We start from the raw sequence: 26,008 nt of genomic DNA on the forward strand, positions 1-26,008 counted from the left end.
ATCAGTATACTGTAAATAACTACTGTTTACAAAATATTGAAAATATGTTTATACTTAATATTGATAATTATCATTATATTTATAGAAGAAATCAACTAACTCTATTAAAAATATATGACATTAATCATTTTGTAACAATTTTATTAAATTCAAATCCTAATATTCCTAAAATACCTTATTATGAGTTAAATAATATTCCAATTCATAATCCTAAAGATGTTGATTTTAAATTAATTATAAATTATATTAATGTTAACTTTATAAGTAAATTAGAAAAAGTTTCTTATAAAATAAATTGGAATTTCTTACTGTTCATAATTATAATAGACGTGTTTAAAATCAACAGGAATTAAGATCAATGAAAAATAATAAATTAGTAGATTTTATTTTATATCCTTTGCACAATACAAAAGATTATATTGAATTTGCAAATATTTTATTTAAGGTATTTGAAAAAATAGAACAAAAAGATTATTTTAATAACTTTATAATACCTACAATTTGTGATTGACCTGGTCAAGTCAATCTAAAAAGAGCTATTACACTACCTACTTAAAAGTTTAGGACTACCCTATATTTTGCAATTTTATAATAATTAAATGCATTTATTCAACCTAAAATGTTTTAATTAAAATTTAATAGTAATATTTATCATTAAATGTATATTTTTTTATATTTTTTTATATTATTAATATAAATATAAATTTAAGTAAATTACCAGTCTACTTTTATAATTAACAATTAATAAAAATTTGACTGTAAATAAGATTGTTAAAAAGAATAATTTTAATAAAACTACACTAGATTCAATTTCTCCTAGTTAAGAGGATCAAAATAAGCTAAAGTTTGTTGAAATTGGTGCAGTAGATAAGGAGAAATTGACTGTTTATGACTAATCATTTATATATAAAAATTAAATGTAGATCATTTTATATATGTAAAATATCCTAAAATGTCGATATTTAGCAATCAATTTCTCCTTACTATCTACTGCACCGATTTCAACAAACTTTAGCTTATTTTGATCCTCTTAACTAGGAGAAATTGAATCTGGTGTAGTTTTATTAAAATTATTTTTCTTACCAATCTTATTTACAGTCAAATTTTTATTAATTGTTAATTATGAAAGTAGACTGGTAATTTACTCAAATTTATATTTATATTAATAATATAAAAAAATATAAAAAAATGTACATTTAATGTTAAATATTACTATTAAATTTTAATTGAAACATTTTAAGTTAAATAAATGCATTTAATTATTATAAAATTGCAAAATATAGGGTGGTCCTAAACTTTTGAAAAATTCTGGAATTTCACCTTAAATACTAAGTATAATTCCTATGATTAGTCCACTACATATTTCTTTAAATAGTAAAGAAACATTATTTCAAAAATATCTCTTCTTTTTTGAAATGATATATCATGATCTCTTTGGAATTAACAAGATTTTAGCACAAAAACCAAAGCCAAGACTTATTAATCTTATATTAAATTTAACTTATTATGGATGAAAAAATATTTGTAATTTAATTGTTAACTGTTTTAGAAATATAAAAAATATTGAATATTTAATGATGATAGATTTATTAAACAATTCTTTACCACTTACTTTAGATATATATATTAAACTTTTCAGATGTGGATTTTTTAGAAAGTATTATAAAAATTTGGATTTTATTTCAAAGATTATATAGACATAATTATAATAAAGCACCACTTATATTTTTAAGTGATGTGTTTTATTGGACATTAAATAATTATCCAATACTAAATATTTTAAAAAATAATTTACCAATTTTTAATGATTATTTTGTTAAAAATTTTCATAGTTCTCTTAAATATCAAACAGCTGAATCAAATACTAATAAACAAATTATACAAAAAGCAAAAACTATTAATCTTGAAAGAAACGATAATAGATTTAAAAACACTTTTGTTAATACAAGAGATGTAAATATTTTAAAGGTTAAATTAATATCTTTAGAGAAAAAAGTTTTATTATTCTTATTATTTCTTTTTGACAAAATTTATCATAATATTGGAAAATCAAATAATAGTAACAATTAGAGTTTAGAATCGGTTGCACTAACTGGTTTAAAAATCAGTTTCAACCGATTTTTTGGCAATTCAGTTTGACCTGAATTCATATTCTAAAACTAAAACAGGTGCAACTGGATTTCCAACTCGGTTTGATATTGAAACTTTATAGTGCTGGCCTGAATTACGAATTAAAATCACGTGACCACAGCTAAATAGTTTAACCACTAGGTAAATTATATTACACAAAATTTTATTACAAATAATTTTGTCCCACAAAATTTCATAATGTATTACACAAGGGTTATAATTCTGGCCAGAATTATAACTTGGCCAGATTTATACTAATCACATTTAATTCTGGCCGGAATTATCAAATATATATAATTCGGTTATTTAATTTCAATTGGGTTTTGCAAAATCGATTTGAAATGGATCGAACTGGTTGCATCCGTTTTAAATTCAGTTTTTGAAAATAGAACCAGTTCCAAACTCCAGTAACAATAATATATTTAAACTTCCAAATTTTAACAATAGAAATGTAGAATAAGTACAAAAAAATTTTTTTCATATATGTATAAATTTAAATTTTATATAAAATTTTTATAAAAAATAAAAAATCCAGTAATTTAATATAGGTTTATATATAACTTTATAAATATTCATACTTAACTTGATAAAATTAAATACTTAATAATTCTATATCTGCAGAACAACTTTATTTAACCCTTAAATATGTGTTTACTTTGAATAAGCTGTTGTAATTATATTAATAAAGTTAAAAAATAAGCACGCACTGTAATTTTTACTATAAAAACTCAGTTTATTGTTAAAGCATAAATGATAAATAAATAAAATCAACGTGTGATGTAAGGGGGAATAGGATAAGTAACATATATCCTAGAAACAGGTTAAGATTCCTCCACTGGGATGTTAGATCGATATATTTACCATAGTAACACTACCAATTTTATAATTAAAATTCACTCTCATGTAACCAGTGACATTTAAGAGATTATGAAAAAAATAATTTTGGAAGGCAAAAAAACTAAGTCCCTCAAATAAATATAAATAGTGAAAACGTGGTAGGGTGTGGGTCATGTGGAGGTAAAAAATTTAGTGGTATTACTGGGGAAGATGATCGCAGAGACCCAGATTTATTCTGATATTAAATCACAAATTTTTATCATGATAATGGAAAAAATTCTGATTTTATTCTAATAAAAAATTACCAATTATAGTAAGAAACATTTAATAATTCTAGCCGGCTTACATCTTAATGCAGGCCAACTTAGGTTATGCTAGTAACATGACAATGATTTTAGCCAAAAACTGTATAGATATTGCAAAATTGCAAAATCACATTTTTTTATGATTTTTAACAATTTTATTCCGACACGTGACAACTAGCCAATCATTATTGCATATTTTATTGACTATATCGTGATAGAAGTTTCATTTTATTCCATAATACAGCAAAAATTCCGATATATTCATTTATTATAAAAATGGAATTTTCCCGGGTCTCTGGATGATCGATACACACAAGTCACGTGGGGGTGGGAAATTTGATAAAAAGGCACGAGTGACGTAAATATATAATTAGAGGAAAACAAACAGTTTTTCATACCTATGGCTAATGGCTTTTCGTGGTTATGGAAAACCAAAAACAATTTAGTTTTAAACCTATATCTAAAAATGAAACTTTCCTTCTATCATATGACGAAATGCAGGATAAACTTAGCGAACTAGATTCTGTAAGCTTTTCTAGAGCTCGAAAAAGAAGGGAAAGCGCCGCAATTTTTGATAGATTAAATGAAGGTTTGTAATTTGAATTTGCTTAATCTTTTATTTTATCCTGCCTTATTTTTAATGTATTTTATGAATAAAAATAGACACTAGTATAAATTTGTTGAATGACCCACTTGAATTACGGACATTTGAAGAGGAAGACGTCTTTGAGTTTCTGCCTAAAGAGATTCCTACGCCTGAAGTGAAATTTATTAATTACAAGTATGTTCTATTTTAATGGACTATTTTTTTTAATTATTATATTTGTTTTTTCTTTTAACAAAAATGTAGCCCTATAGGAAAGGACGAGGAAATTACGTGTTCCACTTCGCAAAATGACGATGTAAACGCGTCACAGAAGTATTTAAGCATTTCTTCGAATACTTCGGAAAATATACGTGAAATGCCAAAAAATACATATTTTTCCTTGAATGATGAATATCAGCAAAACGCGCAAGGTATCAATTTATTCACAATATTTGAAATTGGATCATAATATATTTACATGTTTGATATTAATTATCAATTTAGATATAAATAATTCTCTCAATAATGAAACAAGACGAAATGCCTCTACTCTACAAAAACGGTCAAATCAAGGTTTGGCATCAACCGATAACACAAACGACGAATCACTGCTTATTGAACAACGTGCACGAACTACTTTGAACCAGTTTAAAGAAGTGATGTCTAAATTTAAAATGACAAATGTTAATGCGCAACCACTACCCGTTAAATCTGCTTCAAAACCGGAGTTGGTGGCAAACTTGTCTCATATAAAATGTCCGGATGATGTTGTATGTTTGGTTAACCATCATTTGTATTCTCCGATCGGAATACATAGGACTTATCCTGCGCAAGAAATTAAAATACGAGAGCAACTCAACATTGATGTTAATGATAATGATTCACCATTAAGGGAACATGCTACAAAAGAATTTGACCAATCTAGACTTTTTACAAGATATGAGAAACGAGAACTCTCAATTCAAAAAAATGAAATAACAAAGGTATCTATGGATTTTCAACAGCCAGTACTTTTGGGAAATATATCTAGGGAATCAACCATTGATAAAGGGATGATTCTAAGATGTGAAAACAAATTTAGTTTGGATTCTTTGATTCATTCCCAAAAGCCTGAGAATAATTCAAAAAATAAAGGAATGACATCAAAAGCTTTATATAAATCTGTTTCAATATCAAATAACGAAAAGCAAAGAAATATGAAACCAAATAATGAATCATCAACTGAAAATTTAGATGAAAGAAATGAATTTCGAAAAAGAAAGAATGAAAAGCCTTTATCACCACATTTGAGTTATATAAACGATTCAAGTAAGATAGTCTACATAATTAAATTCGGTAATTTGAAATCAATAATTTTACATTTCCCTTTCGTTTCAGATAAAATTCAAGCCATATCAGGCATATCTACAGCAGCCAAAAAAGTGAAGAAGACTCAACCATCAAATTTGAGAGCACCAACTTCCATCTCACGTTTGAAAAAGAAAGTTGGCTCTTTGAATAGCTCAAATATGGATGGTTTTAAAGCCTCAACTAATTCACAATTGCGTCGAACCTCTAATACTAAACAATGGAAATAAGTTTATTGTGAATGAGTTTAGTTAACATAAAATGGGATGTTATTGCTATACACTTTCTCTGACTATTTATAGGGTTAATATTCAATTCGTTAACTCGTTAACCATTTGCAATTGATTAAAAAATAATACGTATTTTTACGACAAAATTCTGTAGAAATTCTTGAACCTATGCTCGACTAGTAACAATTAAAAATCCTAAAAAGAATCATTTTATGGCACAAATTTAAGCATTTTTTTGGTTAAAGTTAATATTATTTATATAAAAATTGAAGAAATAATTACCCATTACGGACCGAGTTCATAATTTCTTTTTTATCTTATCAGGTTTTTGCACTGCCTTCTTGTCTCCTAGATGACAATGAACCAACAACTAAGGCGAAAACCAGTGGTATATTATCGTCCACATATGTGGTATGAGATATACGTATATACACCACAGTTTATCTTTGTTTATTTATATATATCAATCACTGCGCATGTAATAAAATTTAAGGGCAAATTTTTCTTATATTAAAAATTATGGTGCCGACGTGCTGTATAGTTATTAATTATATACGCCCTGTTCGTATCGATCGGATCGGAAAAAAAATTAACCAGTCAAACTACAGTGCACAATTTGTATAGCTCGATCGGATCATATCATAAACAATAAATATGGTTTGTCACTAGGCCAGTTCATAATTGATTGAACGGGATATTTGGTCGGTTGCACTAAAAATTCAGACCAATAAATTTAACTGTAGAATGATCAACTGACCGTTCAACGTGAACCACCAAAAACGTAGGTCGTTTTGGTCGAGTAGACAAAAATACTGACAAAAATAAACAAAGCCATAACTATTGGTTGCCTTATGTTTATCAATCAAACCAACTCAAAATTGAACTTTGATCATGAGATTAGTGTAACATGACCAAAAAAGCCGATCGAACAATTATGAACTGGCCTACTGGCATGCGTCAGTCGCGTTATTTTCGAATCCATAATTCTGACCAAATTTTGCTTAATTGAATAAATTTTTAAATAAACCCAAAATCTAAAAAGAAAAATTTCCTTTTTTTCATTATATTTGTATAATAGTATTATAAATTCTTTATTATTTCAATAATTTTAATTACAAAACAAACTATTTTCTAATTTAAAGAACAATCTGAATATTAAAAAAAGATGAATTAAATAGGAATTTAATATTAAAATATAATTAGACAAAAGTGGATTTACTAAAAATAATGAAAATTTTGTAATTTTTTTTAATTTAAAATAAATATATTATTCAAAAAATAATAAATAAATTTGGGTATTACTTAGGGGATGGCCAGAAATGACGTAATTTAAATTTTAGGATTTTTGACCCCCCTCCTTATGTCATCATTCATTTTAGGAAATGTAAAATTAAAACACAATTCTGGCTAGAATTATATTAACTACAAGTGTCTAAAATGGAAGATGTGTAACATCATCATGGTCTTAATTCCCCTCCCCCCCTAAGGAAATAACATCATTTCTGGCCATCCCCTTATCACCATATGTAAAATATTTTTGAATTTTTAAAAATTTTTGACTGAGATATTATTCTTATTATAATATAAATATCATTACTATTTGCTAATTTATAAGTAGAACAAGTTTCCCTTAAATTATAAAGGCTGTTGTTTAAATAGTTTTTGAGAAAAACAGGAAAGTTTAATTTTATAAGTAAAATACAATTTTTTGTTTTAAAAAAGATTTTTTTTAGTCAAATTTTCAAAATTTTAGTGTGACTAGTATTTACTCAGATTTGTTTTACACATTTATTATTTAAATTGAAATTTTTTAAAAAAATTTATAATGTGTTTTTTAATTTTAGCCAAAATTATAATTTTAAATTTTATCATTATTTCATATTAAATTCAATAATAAACAAAAATCTTATTGGTGATTGAAAAGTTACACCTAAAAATAAAATATTTATTATTAATTAAAGGATTCTTATTAAAATTTTATTTCTTTTTTTATTAAAAAATCAATTTTTTTGTGTTTATGCAAAAACTACCTGAATAACTATTATTAAGCCCTTAGAAAATCTCAAACTTTTAAAAGGATTTCAAAAAAAGTTTATTTTTTAATATAAATTTCAGAAATTAGTAAAGTATATAATGTTTTATCAAATTACTTAGTAATTTCTATAGAAATTTATACATATTTAAAAAAAACCCTAACTCTAATTCTAATCCTATATCATAAAATAAAATAATTCAAATATAATTACACAAATTTTCTTTAGTATAAAAATGATTTTATATTACATGTATGATGATTAATATATATTAATATTTGAAATGTATAGTAAAAAAAAAAACTTTATATTTATCTATTTTATTTGTTTATTTTTAAAAAACTATTATAGCTTTAATTTATTATAAAATATTTTTCTTTTTAAAATTTATAAATTTCCGTTTATACTTATTATAAACTTTTAATTTATTATAAAATATTTTTCTCTTTTTAAAATTTATAAATAAAAAAAATAGGATTAATTTTACATTCACCTCCGGTGAATTTCACCAGGATGAATTTTGCTATGATTTGCATTATGCATAAATTTAATAAATTTTATGGTGAAATTCACCGTAGGTGAATTTCACCTTGATTTTCATAAATTTTTTAAAATGGTTTCCCCTGAATATACCAAGACGCCACTTTTCTCATTTTGTTATTTTTTTAAAGAAAATCCTTCTTTCTTAATAATAAATAACTTTGAATAGTTAGTTTCTTTAATAATAATATGGAATTTAATGCTTTTTGTTCTGATTATCATAATAATAATTATGAGACAAGTGCTTTTATTTCAACATATTCTGAACCTTTTAATGATAATTTTACCAATATAAACCTTTCACTATATTCCGAACCTTTTAATATAAACTTTTTGCCATCATCTTTGGAACTTTCTGAGCCACCTTTTGTATCACCTGTATTACCATTTGTATCACCTGTTGAACCACTTTTAACTTCAGATGATAATTTTACAGATATAGAAACTTCGTTACCTTTAGAACCATCTTTTGGTAATAGTAATTATCAATATAATTTGGCTGTAGGAGATTCTTTTGATGATTGGTTATTAGTTGATACATTTATGCATCAATATTGCTTAGAACGTGGTTTTGGATATCAAATTTTCTGTAATGATAAAGATCCTAATGATTCAACTATTATCAGACGTAAATCATTTCGTTGTTCATCAAGTGGTAATTATGAACCTAGAAAATTAATGGATCAAAAATTACATCGGTTACGTGGTACGATTAAAACCAATTGTGAATGGCATGTTAACTTTACATTTCCTAAATCTGCACATCAAATGAGATTCTTGTAGCCGTTAAAAGATGTGCGTAATCATGAGGTAAATCCTGCACAAATATCTCATATTATTGCTAGATATAGACGTCTTGATAGTGAAATGATTCAAGATTTAAAGTTTTTTTCAGATTGTAAGGTTGCGCCAATTACACAATTAAGAGACTTTAAAAAAAAGTATCCAGAACATGTATTTCACAAGCAAGACGTTTATAATGCAATTTATAAATTGCGTCAAAGTAATAGAGATGAAAAACTGGACTCAGTTTTATTTCTTAATGTACTTTTAGAAAAAATGACTCAAGACCCACGTTGGAAGATTTATATTAAACATTCTGGTAATGAATGTCGTTTATCAGGCATCTTTTGGATGTCTCCCTCTCAACAAGAATTATATCAACGATTTTCTGATGTAGTATTAAACGATAATACTTGTAAGACCAATAAATACAATATGTATTTGAGTGTGTTAATGGTAAAAGACAACTATGGACGATTTCGAAATATAGCAAATGCACTAGTGGAAGACAAAATGGCATCTACATACACATGGATTTTGCAATGTTTAATGAAAGCTACTGATAATATTGCGCCAAAAGCATTTTGGACAGATTCAGAGCCAGGATTAATTAATGCAGCTTCTCAAATTTTTCCTACAACGCCACATTTTTATTGTTTATTTCATATTTGGCAAAATATAATTAAGAATCTTAAATCAAAATTAGGATTAAGATTTCATGCTTTCAGTAAGGCTTTTTATTCATGTAGAAACGTACTAAGCATAGAATTATTTGAGCAACGTTGGGCATTTATGATAAATGAATTTCCAGAGTGTGAACGTATATATTAAGGGCGTTATATGGTAATAGAATCAGTTGGGCTAAAGCTTATATGCCATTCCAGTTTAATGGTGGTATACAAAGTACCCAAAGTGTAGAATCGTTTAATGGTATTATTAAAAGGTCTTTAAATTCAGCAAGTACTCTTTGTGATATTGCAGAAACAATTGATAAAAGACATCAGGAGGAGTTTAAGTACTGTCAATTAACAGATATTAAGGCGAAATATACACCAATTGGATTACCACATCTTTCATCTCAATTTTTTTCAAGTGTTGATGCAATTATTGTGAAATTTTTATCACCTTTTATATTATCTTTACAACGATATCAAATTTCACAATCTTTTACATATGAAGGACAGTTAACATCATACTTATTTGAGGTATGTTAATAACACGTTGAATTAGTTTGTTAATAAGTTGAGATAGAGTTTAACATAAATTTTTGTTATAGAATTTACAAGCTGAAACCATTGATGATAATTTCATAGAAGAAGTGGTAGATGAACCACAAATAACATTGAAGGTTATACTTGATGGTATAGATACGTCAAATATTATTGAAGTATGGAGAATTATTAGAATAGGAGGTATTTCTAGTAAAGAAAATCTGGTGGCTTTTTTTAGTGAGTGGGACTCATATTTGTACGTGTATGGAATCTATTACAAAAGGAATTATTTGCCATCACTTTTGGCGAGTAATGCTTTATTCAAGTACTGCAAGATTCCATATTAGTATTATACCTATCAGATGGTATAAAGATGAAATTTTAATGAAATTAGATGATATTCTTGATAATTCACCAGTACTTACAGCATTAGAGTCATCTACTGAAGTTAATACAACATCACGAACAGTAGATTTTACTCTTCAAAGTCTAAGACAACTTCAAGGATCTTATTCATAAAGAAAAATGCTCAGAGAATTATTCCTCAAAGATATCGTTTTGGCGTAGCATTTTCAACTGCTAAAACTGCAATTAATATTGCATTAGAAACTGGAAGTGATACTGAATTAGTAAAATTATTAAAAGATTTCATTTTGAATAAGCAAAGGAGTCGTGATGGTGATGGTATTGAATCAGAAATTATTAATGTAGTTGTGGAAAGTAATAGTCAAATTGTTTCCTTACAGGAGAATTTGATTAATCAAACTACAAATCCATATGTTACTAAAATTCGAGGAGCTCCAAGTAAAAAAAGAATAAAAAGTGCTATAGAGATTTCAGGAAGGAGTGTGATACATGACATTACAAGTCAAACTAATATTCAACAAAGTAATGATGGTGATATAACGTCAAGATCACAACGAAAATGCAGTCTTTGTGGAAAACCAGGTCATTATCAGAAAAGATGTCCAAATGGTAGAGAGTAGATGCGAAATCAACATATGATATAGTGTAAGTTTGTTAGATTATTTGATTATCCAATAGTTGTTATAGTAATTTATATATGCGCATTACTAATTAATTATTGAATTGCGTTACGTATTACTTAATTAGAGCGAACGCAAAATTGTACAATGTTGTGATACGTTTTTTAGGGGGAATTAAAAAGGTGGGTGGGAGGTTTGGGAGGTTTGGGGAAAAAAATAAAGTCTTTTCCGAATAATTTTTTTTTAATTGATTACTTCTAATGAAACTTGATCAATTTTTACTCAATAATTATAATAAAATATTCATTAGAAAGGGGAGAAAATTTTACATATTTTTATTCATTTTTATTGTACTTTTTATTGTATTTTTAATTACATAATATCATGTTAAAAATTGTACTTTTTTTAAAAACGAATTTTAATATAATAATTATAAATCACGTGATATGGTAAAATTCACCTCCGGTGAATTTCACCTCCGGTGAGCATTAAAATGATCCAAAAAAATATATTAAAATTATAATTAAATCTTAGTTAATAAATTTTATTTATTAATTGCCGATCTGCATGTAATCAATAGAATTTACATAGTAAAATGCAGTGTTATATTAATTAATAAAAAAAATGCTGTTTGAAATCTATGTTTCCAGGACCCTCTTACTTCTAATAGAGATCACCCACAAGCCTAAGGTAAAAATTACATAGAAAAGTCAAAAAAACTGGTTGAATTCATAAGGTAAAATTCTTTATAAATTAAAAAAAGTAAATGTAATTCCATGGTAAATTTTTTTTATGTAACTGTTAAGTATATGGTAAAATTAAACAGAATTTTAAAATGTAACTTGTAATTATAAGGTAAAATTTATGATTTCGTAAAATTTATTAGTATATACTATTTTTAGCACAAAGTTTATTACACAGACACGTAAAATTTTATTACACAAACACGTAAAATTTATTATATTATTTTTAGCATAAGTTCATTATACAGACACATAAAATTTCATTACAAAAATGCAGATACATATAAATTTATTACACAAACACGTAAAATTAAAAAAATAAATATGTAAAAAAGAATTTTTATAGATATCCGTGTAAGGGTGGTTGGGGGTGGTAGGTAGGATAAATTAAAATTATTTTTTTTTATTTTTTTTGTCAAAAAATAATATATATATATCTATAACTATTGATCAATTTTGAATTTATTTTAAATAGGAACTTTTTTACATTTTTTTAAAATAATTATATCTAAAAATTAGGCCAATTTTAAAAGAAATAAAAAGTACTAAATGTATAAAATAAATTATGTTTTATATAATCTATAATTATAAATGTTACTGAACTTGTAAGATAAAAATATATATGATTTAAAAATGTAACTGAAAAGCTGGTAGAATTACTTAGTAAAAGGAAAATTTGGAGTAAAGTAAATTTACATATAAACCTTAAAAATTTTACGGTGACCACTATTAGAAGTAAGCGGGGTCCTCTATTTCCCAAGAAATAACAACGTAAAATACATACATAACACCAAAAAAACGGGTGCTATTATATCAGAATTTCATTATTATGGCTATATTTATATGACTTGTTTATTATTTTTTAAGAAAAATTCAAGATAACTATTCCTATTTTGAAATTACATTAAAACAGGATCCCAGATAATTATAATTGAGGTCATATCTTACTATGTTTTAAATTTTATTTTTCTTTTAACATGTAATTTTATTAAGTTAATATTATTTTTTACCATAGAAAAAAATGTTTCTTTTGAAGAGAAGAATCTTTTGATACCAAAATCTTGCAAATTTCCTTATTAGAATTTGAGATAAGTATCATTACACAGGCAAAATTTGGCAAAAAAATATACGCTTTTTCACTATCAGTATACATGAAAATATACAAAAAAATAAAAATTACTATTATTAAATATTACTTTTTAAGTAACAAAATTATAGATAATAGGAGGGCAATTATTATTACAAAGTTTTGTATTTATAGTTTTAAAAGTAAGTTCAGGATGACAAGGGTAAATTTTTAGCATAGAAAATATTAGAGCTCCGAAACCTGACCCGACAGATCGGGTGACCCGACGGGTTGACCCGAAATATTCAGGTCAGGTCATCAAATTCATGACCTGACACGGGTCGGGTCAGTGCTAGTCGGTACCCGACCCGACCCGTTGACCTGACATATATTTGGGTCAAATAAATTAAATAACGCCGAAACTTATAATGATTCCGGCGTTTTTACATGTAAAATCGAAAAAAAACGCTGGAACTAATGATTCCGGCATTTTTACATGTAAAATCAAAAAGAAAAATGCCAGAACTAATGATTCCGGCGCTTTTACATGTAAAATCGAAAAAAAAACGCCGAAACTATCAGTTTTAGCGTTTTTACATGTAAAATCAAAAAGGAAAAACGCCGGAACTAATTATTCCGGCGCTTTTACATGTAAAATCGAAAAATAAACGCTGAAACTATCAGTTTCGGCATTTTTACATGTAAAATCAAAAGAAAACTGCCGGAACTAATGATTCCGACGTTTTTACATGTAAAATCAAAAAGAAAAACACCGGAACTAATGATTCCGGCGTTTTTACATGTACAATTGAAAAAAAAACGCCGAAACTATCAGTTTCGGCATTTTTACATGTAAAATCAAAAAGAAAAACACCGGAACTAATGATTCTGGCGTTTTTACATGTAAAATCAAAAGGAAAAACGCCGGAACAAATAGTTTCGGCGTTTTATATATAAAAACAAAAAGTAAAAAACATTACAAAACGTTTTTTTACAATATTTAATAATGAAACTTCGGATAACCCGAGTTACCCGAAGTGACCCGAATACTTTCGGGTCAAATGGGTCAGGTCGGGTCAGAACGGTTTACCCGACCCGACCTGACCTGAAAAAAATTTCGGTTCGGGTTAACCAGGTAACCTGACCCGACCCGACCCGTTCGGAGCTCTAGAAAATATGACCTTAATTATAATTGTCCAGGTTCCATTAAAACTTAATAAAAGCCCTTTTATTATTTATATATTTCATTATATTTATATTTTTTACAAACTGAACGTATTTGTAAAAGAAAAAGAGATATAGAAGTGCATAGTGTTATTAAAAATGTAATAGTTAACAGAAATAATAATCAAAAAAGTTTTATAAGCGTCAAAAGAAAGTTAAAGAAATAGAAATCGATTATACCATTTATATTAGTATTCTGCACAAATCGATTCGTGACATGATGTGACTCTGATCACTCCCAAATAATAAAAACGTATTTTACGAATAACTTTTGATCTAGCAGTCCAATTTTGATGATCTTTTTTTATTTTGATCAGGGCCAACAAGACCTATCGATTAAAAAAAAATTATTGAAATTGGATCACTAGATCTTGAGATAATAATTTTTGGAGGTCAAATTAAGTCTGAATCGAGTCTGAATCAAATCGAATTTCAGAGGAGAAATTTGATTCGTGCAGAACACTAATTTATATCATAGAAGTAAAATACTATGAAATTTCTGTTTCCTACATATAAAACTTTATAGATTGCAAAGAAAAAAAAACTTATAAAAATTTTTTTTTCTGAGATCTTAAACGTATATTGCAGGTGTTAAATTATGCAATTGTATAACAATATAGTTGCATTTTATTTGATATAAAAAAATGATCAATATGGCTTATATATAAATGTTACGCCGCATTTTATTATATAAATTCTATCAATCATATGCAAATCAGCAATTAAGTTTTTATTATTATAATAAAGTATGAATATTTATAAACTATAGATTTAATTATTATTGAATTTCAATTTATGCTTTTTTTTAAGATGTTTTCTTAATGCAATTTCATATTTTTTTAATATTAAAATTTACTCTTGATAAGTTCTTCTAATTTAAATGATGATTTATTTTCTTTATATAGTTTGTCATTCTTATTATCATCTATTATAATATTTTTCCTAGGTCTTTCTTACTACTTAATTATACTTTTGCTTATATTTTATAGGAACTGACTTTAATTTTTTAATTTATACTTTAGTAATAATAAATTATTAATTTTAATTAAAAATAAAGGTAATATTATATATAATCAAATAATTAATCAATTTACCTTAACATTTATTGAACTCAATATTATGAATAATGAGTAGTATTCTAAAAGAATTAGGTCAAATTCAGATCATTTAACTTGATTCATGTTTAATTATTTGACATGAGTCTTATATTTAATCTGACTTGTCAGATCAGACCTTTTGCTTAACTTGGGTTGACTCAAATTGACCAAATATTCATATTTAAAATATTTATAAATATTTATATTATATGATTTTTAATTTTTAACTTTATTTATATATAGAATAAGTGAGGCTGAGAAATTAACTTTTGGAAAGCAAACTTATTTAAGAAGTTTAAAAAAGTACTTAATCTTTAAACAGATCAAAATCAAGATGTTCTACTATGATAGAAAATATATGATTTAATAATATTAGTATATTATATTAGATTTTATTAATTCGTTATAAAAATATATATTATAGTTAAATATAATAGAGTATTTACAATTTTATACCTAACAGTAATAATAAGAAATTATCTTGTAATTATTGAATAATATTAAAATTGGTTAAATTTTTTTTACCTGTAATTAAAAGTGTTATAGTTGAAAATTTTTCTGAAAAAACTAGCTAAAAGAAGTAATCTAAAACCAAATACAAATCACATGTGTACTATGCATTTAAAATCAAGCTGAATATAAAAAGAATTTAATAAAAATTATATATTTTAAATATCTAAAAATTTTATTTGGATTTAGATTATCTAGAAATTATGAATGTATCCTCAAATCTAATCTAACTCGACCCTTTTAAAATACTAATAATAAGGTTTTTATTACATTTTCTATAAGATACTAATGAATATACCCTTTTTTTATCTAATTTACATCTCCTATAATAAGAATTATTAATTACATTAATTATAAGTATTACTATAATCAGTGTTATTATGAGATACAGATATGGACATGGGACAGCCGGAATTGGACAGTTCCTGTTTGTGTCCTGTACTTTTTATGTCCTGGATATATTACAGATATTATATATAAATCACATGATTATTTTATTTATGATTTAAATAAAAGTTTATATTTAAAATAATGATTATTGATTAATAATTAGTATATTTATGTTTAAATGTAAAATAACAATTAATTATTTATTATTTTGCAGAATTAACATCAAAGACACAGCAAATTAATTTACATCAATTATTAGAATGGTAAATTTACATTTATATTATTAAAGAGTGTTAACAAATTCCATTTAGCACTAATATCATTAGCAGGATGAGTAACATCACCTATTGGTGTATTACTTTGTTCTTCAGTTTCTTCATCAAGCTCAGCATTTTTCTCGTTCTTTAGCATTTCAGCCCAACCTTGAAGATATTTATTAAAATCATTTTCTAGCTAGGGTTCAGTAATTTCAATCTAGCCTAGCATTACCCAAAAAAAAAAGCACTGGTCATATGACTTTTTAAAAATCATCGCATCTGTCACACTTCTCAGTGTTTTTATTATTTATATTTATCTGAAGGACTTGGTTTTTTTCGAGTTGATAAAAACTTATTCGTCACATGTTATATGTCACTACACTATTCATATGACTATGCATAATTCTGCATAATGCCGGCCACCAGTACTTTTTTTGGGATAACGCTAGTGTAGTTGTAATTTCATCATCTAAATTATCTTCTATTGGTTCAAAATTAATTTCTAAATTAGCAGCTGAACTATTATCTCTAATATTTTCCAAACCATTTATATTATTGAAATGTTGATTAATATCAGTTTCATTTGCATTATTAATATCTAATGTAGGTTTAATAGATAATGGATTATTATGAAAATGATGGGCATATGTAATTTCAGCTCTTAATTTGCAGCTTTAGATGACTATATATTAAAAAATTAATGTTAGAATATATATGTTTTTAATAAAATATAAATATAAAATATATCATTAATCTATTACACCAGTTTGTTTGTAAAAACTCCATGCAGCTCTAAAGCCTTTTTATAGAAGCATTTATACATATATTAAAAATTTTACAAGCTACAAAATCCAATTCATTTGTAGAAACACTAATATAGTACCAATAACACCAAATGTTATTATCAAATTGTCTATAAGCTTCAAGATCAAATGGATATTTAGCTAGCCAGAAATCATTAAATTCATAGAGTATACATTTTGGTTTTTTTTCAGATCATGTACAATAATAGTACATTAGCCACTTTTCAAATGCTGAATAATTGACACTAGAAATTGTATTATTAAATTTAAATTGATTCATTCAGTATTCAGGATATAACAAATAAGATAGTAATAGGAGTGATTATTCCTAATCTTTCTAACATTTTTCCAATTATCTAAAAATTTGCTTAGCAAGTGTGTAATCTGAATAATTCAACTAAAATTGAACCAAATAATTCATATTATATACTATCAGAAAAAAACGCATCTTATCATATTATAGTAAATTAAGTAATTTACAATATAGCAGATAGATCAAGAATTTTATTAATAAGCATAATTTGATCCTAGAATATAGAAAAGTTAATAATCTCAAATATTTCACGTGATAAAGTTGGTGTTTCTCCTTGCTGACAATGTATTTCAACAATTGGTAATTTAAAATTAATAGTTAGAATCTAATAAAAAAAATTAGAATTAAGTTTATATCTATTGCTAATTTTTAATTAATTATTAAATTATTTAAATATGCTTATTACTTGTTGAGTTTTTAAAAGACTAATATATATATTATAAAGACTATATATTCCATCATGTCTCTTTTGGAACAGATATTGCAATATGTTTTTTATATGTTTCATTTGCTGATTTCATAAATGTCCAATAAAGTATTTATGATTTGAATTGTTAAAATAAGTAACAAGCTAAATACTATGATTAACAGTAATTTTAAATTCAGTAGATTCTTTAAAAATTTTGCCTACATAAAGTCAGATTTATTGATTTTCTTGTAAAATTTTTGAAGTTAAAATATAATAAAAGATAAAGTCATAGGACTGTTTGCACAGCAAAAGGATAAAACTTACCAGTATCATGCAATGAGTTTAAAGATGAGTAGGCGGCATATTTCTAGCTTTAGATCAGCCTTAAAAGTAGCCTGATGGGAATGTTTTTTACCACAATTACTGTCTATTTGAGGAATTTATAAAATACTCAGTAATATAGATGACCTCTTGAGGATAATAGGATACTAACCCAATGATATCTCAAAAAGAGGTAAAGGAAGACCTGGCCGTAAACTAATAGCAAAATAAAAAAGTAAAAAAATAAAACTAGGGGTTGATCACTTTAGTGCAGTTGTTAAAGCGGCACTTCTTCATATAGCCTGAGTATGATAAGGTCGCAGATAGTGTTACGTACAAATCAAATTTCTTCTCTGAAATTCGATTCGATTTGGATTTGATTTGACCTCCAAAAATTATTATCTCAGAATCTAGTAATCCAATTTCAATGATCTTTTTTTTAATCGATAGGTCTTATTATCCTGATCAAAATAAAAAAGGATTATCAAAATCAAACCACTAGATCAAAAGTTATTTGCAAAATACATTTTTATTATTCAGGAACAATCAGGGTCATACCATGTCATGTAAAGCTTCGCAACTTAATCTGAAAGATTGGATAACCCGACAGGTTGATCTGAAATATTCAGGTCAAGTTATCAAATTCATGACCTGACACTGGTCAGATTAGTACTAGTCAGTACCTGATCCAACCTGTTGACCCAACATATATTTGGGTCAAATAAATTAAAAAATACCAAAACTAATAGTTCTGGCGGTTTTGTATATAAAATCAAAAGAAAAACTGCTAGAACTAATAATTCTGGCATTTTTACATGTAAAATCGAAAAAAAAATGCTGAAACTAATAGTTTTGGTATTTTTACATGTAAAATCAAAAAAAAATGCCAGAACTAATGATTCTGGCATTTTTATATGTAAAATTGAAAAAAATGCTAAAACTAATAGTTTCAGTAATTTTACATGTAAAATCAAAAGGAAAAATACCAAAATTAATGATTCTAGCATTTTTACATGTAAATTAAAAAAAAAATGCTAAAACTATTAGTTTTGGCATTTTTACATATAAAATCAAAAAGAAAAACACCAGAACTAATAATTCCAGTATTTTTACATGTAAAATTGAAAAAAAATACTGAAACTAATAGTTTTAGCGTTTTTAAATGTAAAATCAAAAAGAAAAATGCTGGAACTAATGATTCTGGCATTTTTACATGTAAAATAAAAAAATACCAAAACTAATAGTTTTAGCATTTTTAGATGTAAAATTAAAAAGAAAAATGCTGAAACTAATGATACTGGCGTTTTTATATATAAAATTGAAAAAAAATGCCAAAACTATCAAAACTATCAATTTCAGCATTTTTACATGTAAAATCAAAAAAAAAAATGCTGGAACTAATAATTCTGGCGGTTTTACATGTAAAATCAAAAAAATACTGAAACAATCAGTTTTAGCATTTTTACATAAAATCAAAATAAAAAATGCCAAAACTAATGATTCTGGCATTTTTATATGTAAAATTAAAAAAAAAATGCTGAAACTAATAGTTTTGGCATTTTTACATGTAAAATTATAAAGAAAAATGCCAAAACTAATAATTCTGACGTTTTATATAATTACATGTAAAATTAAAAAGAAAAATGCCAGAACTAATAATTCCAGTATTTTTACATGTAAAATCGAAAAAAATGCCAAAATTAATAGTTTTGGCATTTTTATATATAAAATAAAAAGTAAAATACTGGAACTCTTGAACCTGACGTTTTTTGTATAATTAATAAAAAAAACATTACAAAACGTTTTTTTACTTGAAATATTCAGTATAATAATAAAACTTCAGGTAACCTGAGTTACTTGAAGTGACCTGAATACTTTCAAATCAAGTTGGTCAGGTTAAGTCAGAACGGTTTACATGACCTAACCTGATCAGAAAAAAAATTTCAGTTCAGGTTAACCAGGTAATCCAACCTGACCTAACCCGTATAGAGCTCTAGTGTTATAAATCAATTCATGCGGAATACTAACACAAATTCAGTTCTACTAATTACAGAAATTAAAATAAATTTTATTGCAGATGCTACCATCAATAGCGTGAAGGTACAGGGATTAGTATAATTAGACTAGAACCCTGCTTACTTATAATAAAGGTCATTGTAGAAAATTGGCCCTTTACTGATAGTTTTTACCTTACTTTTTTCTTAAATTCTATTGGTTAATTAGCTAAAAGGAAAAAAATCATAACAATGTAACATAAAATTTCCTTTTATAGTAGAAACTGCAAAGAATTTTATATATGATTTTTACTTTAGGCTTGGGGTGACCTATCTTATAAGTAAGCAGGATCCTATTAGACTGCATCATCGTGAATTAGTGTGTACAGTTAAGTTGTATATTTTAACAAAGGGTTATAATATCCTTCTAACGTTCCCTAAGAGGCTATTGGCATCTCTATAAAAAAAAATATTACATTTAAAATATATTTAATTTTCTTTAAAATATATTTAATTTTCTTTAAAATATACTTAATTTTCTTTAAAATATACTTAATTTTCTTTAAAATATACTTAATTTTCTTTAAAATATACTTAATTTTCTTTAAAATATACTTAATTTTCTTATTTTATACTTAAAATATACTGAAAATTGAATTTTCGCAAAATTTGAATTAAATTGTATTTAATATATACTTAAAATATATTTAATTTACATTTAAATTTTGCCTATTTCAGTATATTTTAAGGATATTTAAAATAAGAATATTTAAGTATATTATTATATACTTAAATTATACTTAAATGATATTTAATTTTTGCCTATTTTAGTATATTTTAAGTATAAAATAAAATTTTAAATATATTTTAAATATAAAATAAAATTTTAAATATATTTTAAATATAAAATAAAATTTTAAGTTTATTTTAAGTATATTTTAGCAAAAATATTTTTTATAGGGCATGTGCACAGTCTTGTCTTTAAGGTCACTACTATACCTTGGAGGAACTTCCTATTCAAATAGTCACTTCATGATACCGTTTGGAATCTTTAGGGACTAAATGGTTGTCTTAAATGATAAAGCTAAAGATGCAATATCTTTGTGGTAGTTTGACCTTCTATTAGGTCTTAGATCAACCAAGGTGTTTATGCACAAAACAGATAGTTCATGGTTATGGAATTCGATTCCCTACTCTTTGGGTCCTAATTGGTGATTCCTAGTGATTGATACCTATCTAAGTAGTCATTACAAAGTATATTATTTGAGGTAAAAAACTGTATTATCGTTGTTGGGTAATTGTGGACTGTAGTGGCCTTTGAGTGAGACTTCGTATCTAAAATAGTGGTATGGATAATGTTACGATCTGGATGAATTCATCATTTGTTCAATTCAGTCTGAAAATAAATGGATGATCTGGATGAAAATCTGGATTTAATTCAGATGAGAAAGTTATATGTACAATCAAAATGATTCAGATCCAATCTGTTAAAACATAGAGGTAACAGATAACGGATTGATCTGGATGAGCAAAAAACAGATTCATAGATGATCCAGATGGGTTTCAAATCAGATAAATCTGCGGATTGATGAATTGACAGATTAACAGATCGCAACACTAGGTACTATGGAAGGGTACTAAATAGTTGATGTTACCTGTAGAAAGTTCTCCATGACAGTAAGTATTTATTAGTAAGGTCATTAAATAATAATTGAATACTAGTATCATGCAATGGGTATAAAGATAAGTAGGTAGTGTTCCAAAAAAAATCTGATCTGATTCGTATCCGCGGATCTGATCTGAAATGGATCGGATCAGATCAGCTTTTTTATGATCCGTGATTCGATCTGAATCAAAAAAATTTGATTTGTTTCAGATCGAATCGGATTAGATCAGCTATTTATTCAAATCGGATCAGATTGAATCAGATTCAAACAGATTTGGATCGAATCTGGATCAGATCTGAATCTTAAAAAATAAAAAATATTTTGCGCAACGTTTTTTATTAAGACAATTACAAACTGTTGCGAAACAGTTCATTTTAGTTAAATAAACCATTTCGCAACGGTTTATATTAAAACAATTTAAAAAACTGGTGCACAACAGTTTTTTTTAGTTAAATAAACCATTTCGCAATAGTTTATATTAAAATATTTTAAAAAACTGTTGCGAAATAGTTCTTTTTAATTAAATAAACCGTTGTGAAATGGTTCTTTTTAATTAAATAAACTATTTCGCAACGGTTCTTTTTAATTATCGCCATTTTTAAAATGGTGTATGCAATCAGTATGCATGTAAAAAATTCGATTTTGATTGTGATTATTCAAATGATCGACATCATGTGATCAAACAAAAAACTTAGCCAATAAAAATTTATCGATTTTTAATCATAAAATTATTATAGTTCGCGTCTATAATAATTCAAAGACGCGTTTTGCTTCTTTTTACGTTTTAAAGTTCATAATGACCTTTCAAGAATACCTCATTGGCACTTGTCTTAGTTGCAAAAAATGCCTTTACTGTGGAGTTGAATTCAGTATTCAGAAAAAAATGTGTACATGTGATAAAACTATCAAACCAAGTACAAAAAACTGAACGGAACAAGTAAAAATTGCATTTACTCGAATTTCAAAACCTACTTTACCACTGAAACAACGTGAATATATTCAAGAAAGCATAACTCGATTTGGTTATTCTTTAGATATCACTACAACCTTCAAATTTTCTTTTTGTCTTGCATGCAATAGCGCTTTTCAAAGAAAAAAGTCCAATACTAATTCAAAGTCTTCTACTCCATGCAAGATAAGCTTAGAATTTGATTCAAATAGAAATAGCTCAGAAGATGATAAGCCAGCTCAAACAAGAAGCAATAGTATTGATTTGAATGAATCTGATGACAAAGATAACGATAATATTGAAATAAGTGAAAAATCAGATCATTTATTCAGATGCAGAACAAGTGATATCTTTTAACCTAATTATAAAACCTTTTACCGGTCCAGCATTACCATCTAAATGGATGGAAATAGAAGTATCATCATTAGATGATATTCTTGCAGATATTCACCTTTGTGTTAAAAAACTAACTGGTAATAAAAATATCATGCATCCGGATTATTTAGTATCATTTAAATCAGAAAAAGCTATAGGAGCTGGGACGCAACTAGTTGATTTGTAAGATTATAAAAAATTTCTTTTGGATTACAAAAAATTAACAGAAAAGAATACAAATATGGCAGTTATAATGTCTTTAAAAAATGATAAAAAGAAAAAGCAAAGAGGACGAAAGGTATACTAACTATTCAATTATAACATGTTTTTACAAATGTAGCTATGTAAAATAATTGTATCATCTTTAAAATTTTTTAGGAAAATTTATATTCTGAAGATTCAGAAGATGAGAACATTGATTTGCAAAAAAAGAAAAGGAAGGAAATTCCAAAAGTAGATAATTTTTCTGAAATTTTACAACAAGAAGGACGTATAATTCAGGAATTAAGAAAACAATATAAATGTGACCAACATGATGCATGCTTTGTTGATAATGGAAGACATATAAAGCTTACTGCAATGCATCTCCAATGCTGGACTAAGGAAATTGTAATTTTTCACTTTCTATGATCAATTATTGAATAAAACTTTAATTAATATTATTTATTTTTAGATTCGAGGAACTACAGATAATACACAAATGCCTAATTTACCTATTTTTTCACAATCTAATAGCGTTAAAACATTTACATCTACAACTCCATCTACAACTTCAATGCCTATAGCTTCAAATTCAAATTTTAATACACCATTTTTTTTTGCTATTTCACCTCAAATGTTTTCTTTTATGCAAAATCCAACTACAAATAATTCACCAAATTCACCATCAAATGTATTATCTTATCCAAGACAATCAGTTCCATCTCTTGATGAATTTTTTATTAAATTAGACGAATCATTAGATGGTAATGAAGAGTTTACTACGAAATTTAAAGATATTTTTAAAGAAGAATGAATTTCTGTTAGTCAAATTTGTGATCTTACAGATATAGAATTCGATTAATTAGGTGTAAATAAAATAGGATGGCGTAAAGCATTCAGGGCTGTGGCAAAATCTTATAAATAATCTAATCTTTTAATCAATTTTCTTATTGTGTAACAAATAATAATAAAAACTCTGCAAATTTTTTTCATATAATAATCAAATTTTATTTTTTGTAATATTCAAAAAAATTTATAAATTTTTGTCTATAAATTTATACTACATATAAATTGAACTTTTGAAAAATGACTCAGCTATTAATGGAGTAATTTGAGAACATGCTATTAAAAGAGGATATTTAGAATCACTACATGAATTAACAAAATCTCTATATCTTTTTAAAAATGACTTTATAACAGAAAAACAGGTTTCAATAGGGTTAAAGTCAGGAGAATAAGGAGGCAAAAATTCAACACGACCACCAAATGCTTCAATATAATCTATAAGATCGTCATCATGATGAATTCGTGCATTATCAAGTACAAGAACACTTTGTTCATTAGGATATGCATTCATTTGAGGTACCTAACATAAAAAAAACAATCGGTTATTACAATTGTAGTGATAATATTAACAAATAGTAGATTAAACTTAAAATTCAACATACCACATTTGAAATAACAAATTCCCTAAATTTTTCTTTTGTACAATTACCTTCCATTATATCCACTGCAATAATACCTTGTAAAGATAAAGCAGGTAATATTGTATATCGTATTCCTCGTACAAATACATTTTTTTTAGTAGCAAATATATTTTTAAGAGAATATCCATACCCACGAGATAAAGAGCGTTCATCTTTAGCAGCTTCATCCATAAATATAAGCTGTTCAGGTTTATAATTGCGTCCAACTTTTGCAATAAAAGTACTTCTGAGAAGTTCATTTCATTCATAAGCTGTTCGATGTAACTGTATAAAATAAATTGCAATAAAACCCAAATAAATAAATATAACATAAACTAGAAGGAAATCTAAGGATTAAAATATACCTTTTTCCTGCTAATTCCACAATAAACTAAAGATCTCCAAAGAGTTGGGATTGAAATTAGTTTTCCTGTTTGTAATTCAAGTTCTCTTACTAATTCATCTAAATACCAATCTACTTTATCTTTAACTAATTCTTGTAGTATCTAAATTGACAATGTAATTAGTAATATAAAGATACAAAAAAGATGCATTATATTCTTTTCTCATTCACAATTACCTTCATTTCATTTCTAGTTAGTGTTTTATGGCATCATGGTAGTTTTTGCCAAGGATTCACTACAGTTCCCCATTGTACATATATTTGCAGAACTTTATCAACAGTGGCTTTACTTATATATAATAACTCAGCAATTTTTTTTCGTCTATGACCATCATGATAAAGATAAACAACTCTCCACTTCAGGTCTTCGCTGAAAGAACGAGCCATTAGAAATAAAATATGAAAATCTTTTAAAATTGAAAAATCTCTAAAAAATCGCGAACTTTAAGCGAAAAAAACATCAAATAGTACACAATAACTTGGCCTAAAACTCAACAAGAAGCCGTAAACAAACGTAACAATACAAATATTGCTGAATAATCTTAAATATTCACCAAAAAAGACGCGTTTAATTTATGAAATTTAAAATATTCGGCAAAAATTTAAAAATTTTTTTTATTTGATGATCAGCATTGCATATACCATTTTGAAAACGGCAATAAATAAACCGTTTCGCAACGGTTCTTTTTAATTAAATAAACTGTTTCGCAACAGTTCTTTTTAATTAAATAAACCATTTTGCAACGGTTTATATTAAAACAATTTAAAAACCGTTGCGCAACGGTTCTTTTTAGTTAAATAAACTGTTTAAAAAACTGTTGTGAAATGGTTC

At 25.9% G+C, this 26,008-nt stretch overlaps 7 protein-coding genes across 7 annotated transcripts; 5 read left to right on the forward strand and 2 right to left on the reverse strand.

The window, feature by feature from the left end:
• Window positions 1-3,645: 3,645 nt before the first annotated feature.
• OCT59_005180 (uncharacterized protein) lies at window positions 3,646-5,655 on the forward strand. Its single transcript, XM_066138205.1, has 5 exons — window positions 3,646-3,861; window positions 3,936-4,053; window positions 4,123-4,289; window positions 4,363-5,166; window positions 5,236-5,655. Exons 1-5 carry the CDS (start codon window positions 3,696-3,698, stop codon window positions 5,433-5,435), a joined length of 1,455 nt encoding a protein of 484 aa, XP_065997372.1. The 5' UTR covers window positions 3,646-3,695; the 3' UTR covers window positions 5,436-5,655.
• A 2,542-nt stretch (window positions 5,656-8,197) lies between these two features.
• Window positions 8,198-8,791, forward strand: OCT59_005181 (uncharacterized protein; the record flags this gene model as incomplete). Its single annotated transcript, XM_066138206.1, has 1 exon — window positions 8,198-8,791. The coding sequence occupies one exon, from the start codon at window positions 8,198-8,200 to the stop codon at window positions 8,789-8,791; it is 594 nt and encodes a 197-aa protein (XP_065997373.1).
• Window positions 8,792-10,386: 1,595 nt separating this feature from the next.
• OCT59_005182 (uncharacterized protein) lies at window positions 10,387-10,988 on the forward strand (the record flags this gene model as incomplete). The annotated part of the gene is made up of 2 exons (XM_066138207.1): window positions 10,387-10,470; window positions 10,536-10,988. The coding sequence occupies 2 exons, from the start codon at window positions 10,387-10,389 to the stop codon at window positions 10,986-10,988; spliced, it is 537 nt and encodes a 178-aa protein (XP_065997374.1).
• Window positions 10,989-15,975: 4,987 nt separating this feature from the next.
• OCT59_005183 (uncharacterized protein) lies at window positions 15,976-16,429 on the reverse strand (the record flags this gene model as incomplete). The annotated part of the gene is made up of 2 exons (XM_066138208.1): window positions 15,976-16,080; window positions 16,292-16,429. 2 exons carry the CDS (start codon window positions 16,427-16,429, stop codon window positions 15,976-15,978), a joined length of 243 nt encoding a protein of 80 aa, XP_065997375.1.
• A 6,149-nt stretch (window positions 16,430-22,578) lies between these two features.
• Window positions 22,579-23,293, forward strand: OCT59_005184 (uncharacterized protein; the record flags this gene model as incomplete). The annotated part of the gene is made up of 3 exons (XM_066138209.1): window positions 22,579-22,696; window positions 22,817-23,038; window positions 23,118-23,293. The coding sequence occupies 3 exons, from the start codon at window positions 22,579-22,581 to the stop codon at window positions 23,291-23,293; spliced, it is 516 nt and encodes a 171-aa protein (XP_065997376.1).
• Window positions 23,294-23,347: 54 nt separating this feature from the next.
• OCT59_005185 (uncharacterized protein) lies at window positions 23,348-24,121 on the forward strand (the record flags this gene model as incomplete). The annotated part of the gene is made up of 3 exons (XM_025311320.1): window positions 23,348-23,404; window positions 23,485-23,715; window positions 23,780-24,121. 3 exons carry the CDS (start codon window positions 23,348-23,350, stop codon window positions 24,119-24,121), a joined length of 630 nt encoding a protein of 209 aa, XP_025173028.1.
• Window positions 24,122-24,746: 625 nt separating this feature from the next.
• OCT59_005186 (uncharacterized protein) lies at window positions 24,747-25,359 on the reverse strand (the record flags this gene model as incomplete). Its single annotated transcript, XM_025311319.2, has 3 exons — window positions 24,747-24,974; window positions 25,139-25,279; window positions 25,354-25,359. 3 exons carry the CDS (start codon window positions 25,357-25,359, stop codon window positions 24,747-24,749), a joined length of 375 nt encoding a protein of 124 aa, XP_025173027.2.
• Between the last annotated feature and the right edge of the window lie 649 nt (window positions 25,360-26,008).

The sequence above is a fragment of the Rhizophagus irregularis genome, chromosome 13 (assembly GCF_026210795.1).
Source record: "Rhizophagus irregularis chromosome 13, complete sequence".
Taxonomy (NCBI): domain Eukaryota; kingdom Fungi; phylum Glomeromycota; class Glomeromycetes; order Glomerales; family Glomeraceae; genus Rhizophagus; species Rhizophagus irregularis.

Bases quoted from the DNA above. Each gene is read 5' to 3' on its own strand.
- OCT59_005180 (XM_066138205.1), top strand. From the start codon at position 3,696: ATGGAAAACCAAAAACAATTTAGTTTTAAACCTATATCTAAAAATGAA. The intron at 4,054-4,122 runs GTATGTTCTATT...ACAAAAATGTAG, and splicing joins GTGAAATTTATTAATTACAA to CCCTATAGGAAAGGACGAGG. The intron at 4,290-4,362 runs GTATCAATTTAT...TTATCAATTTAG, and splicing joins ATATCAGCAAAACGCGCAAG to ATATAAATAATTCTCTCAAT.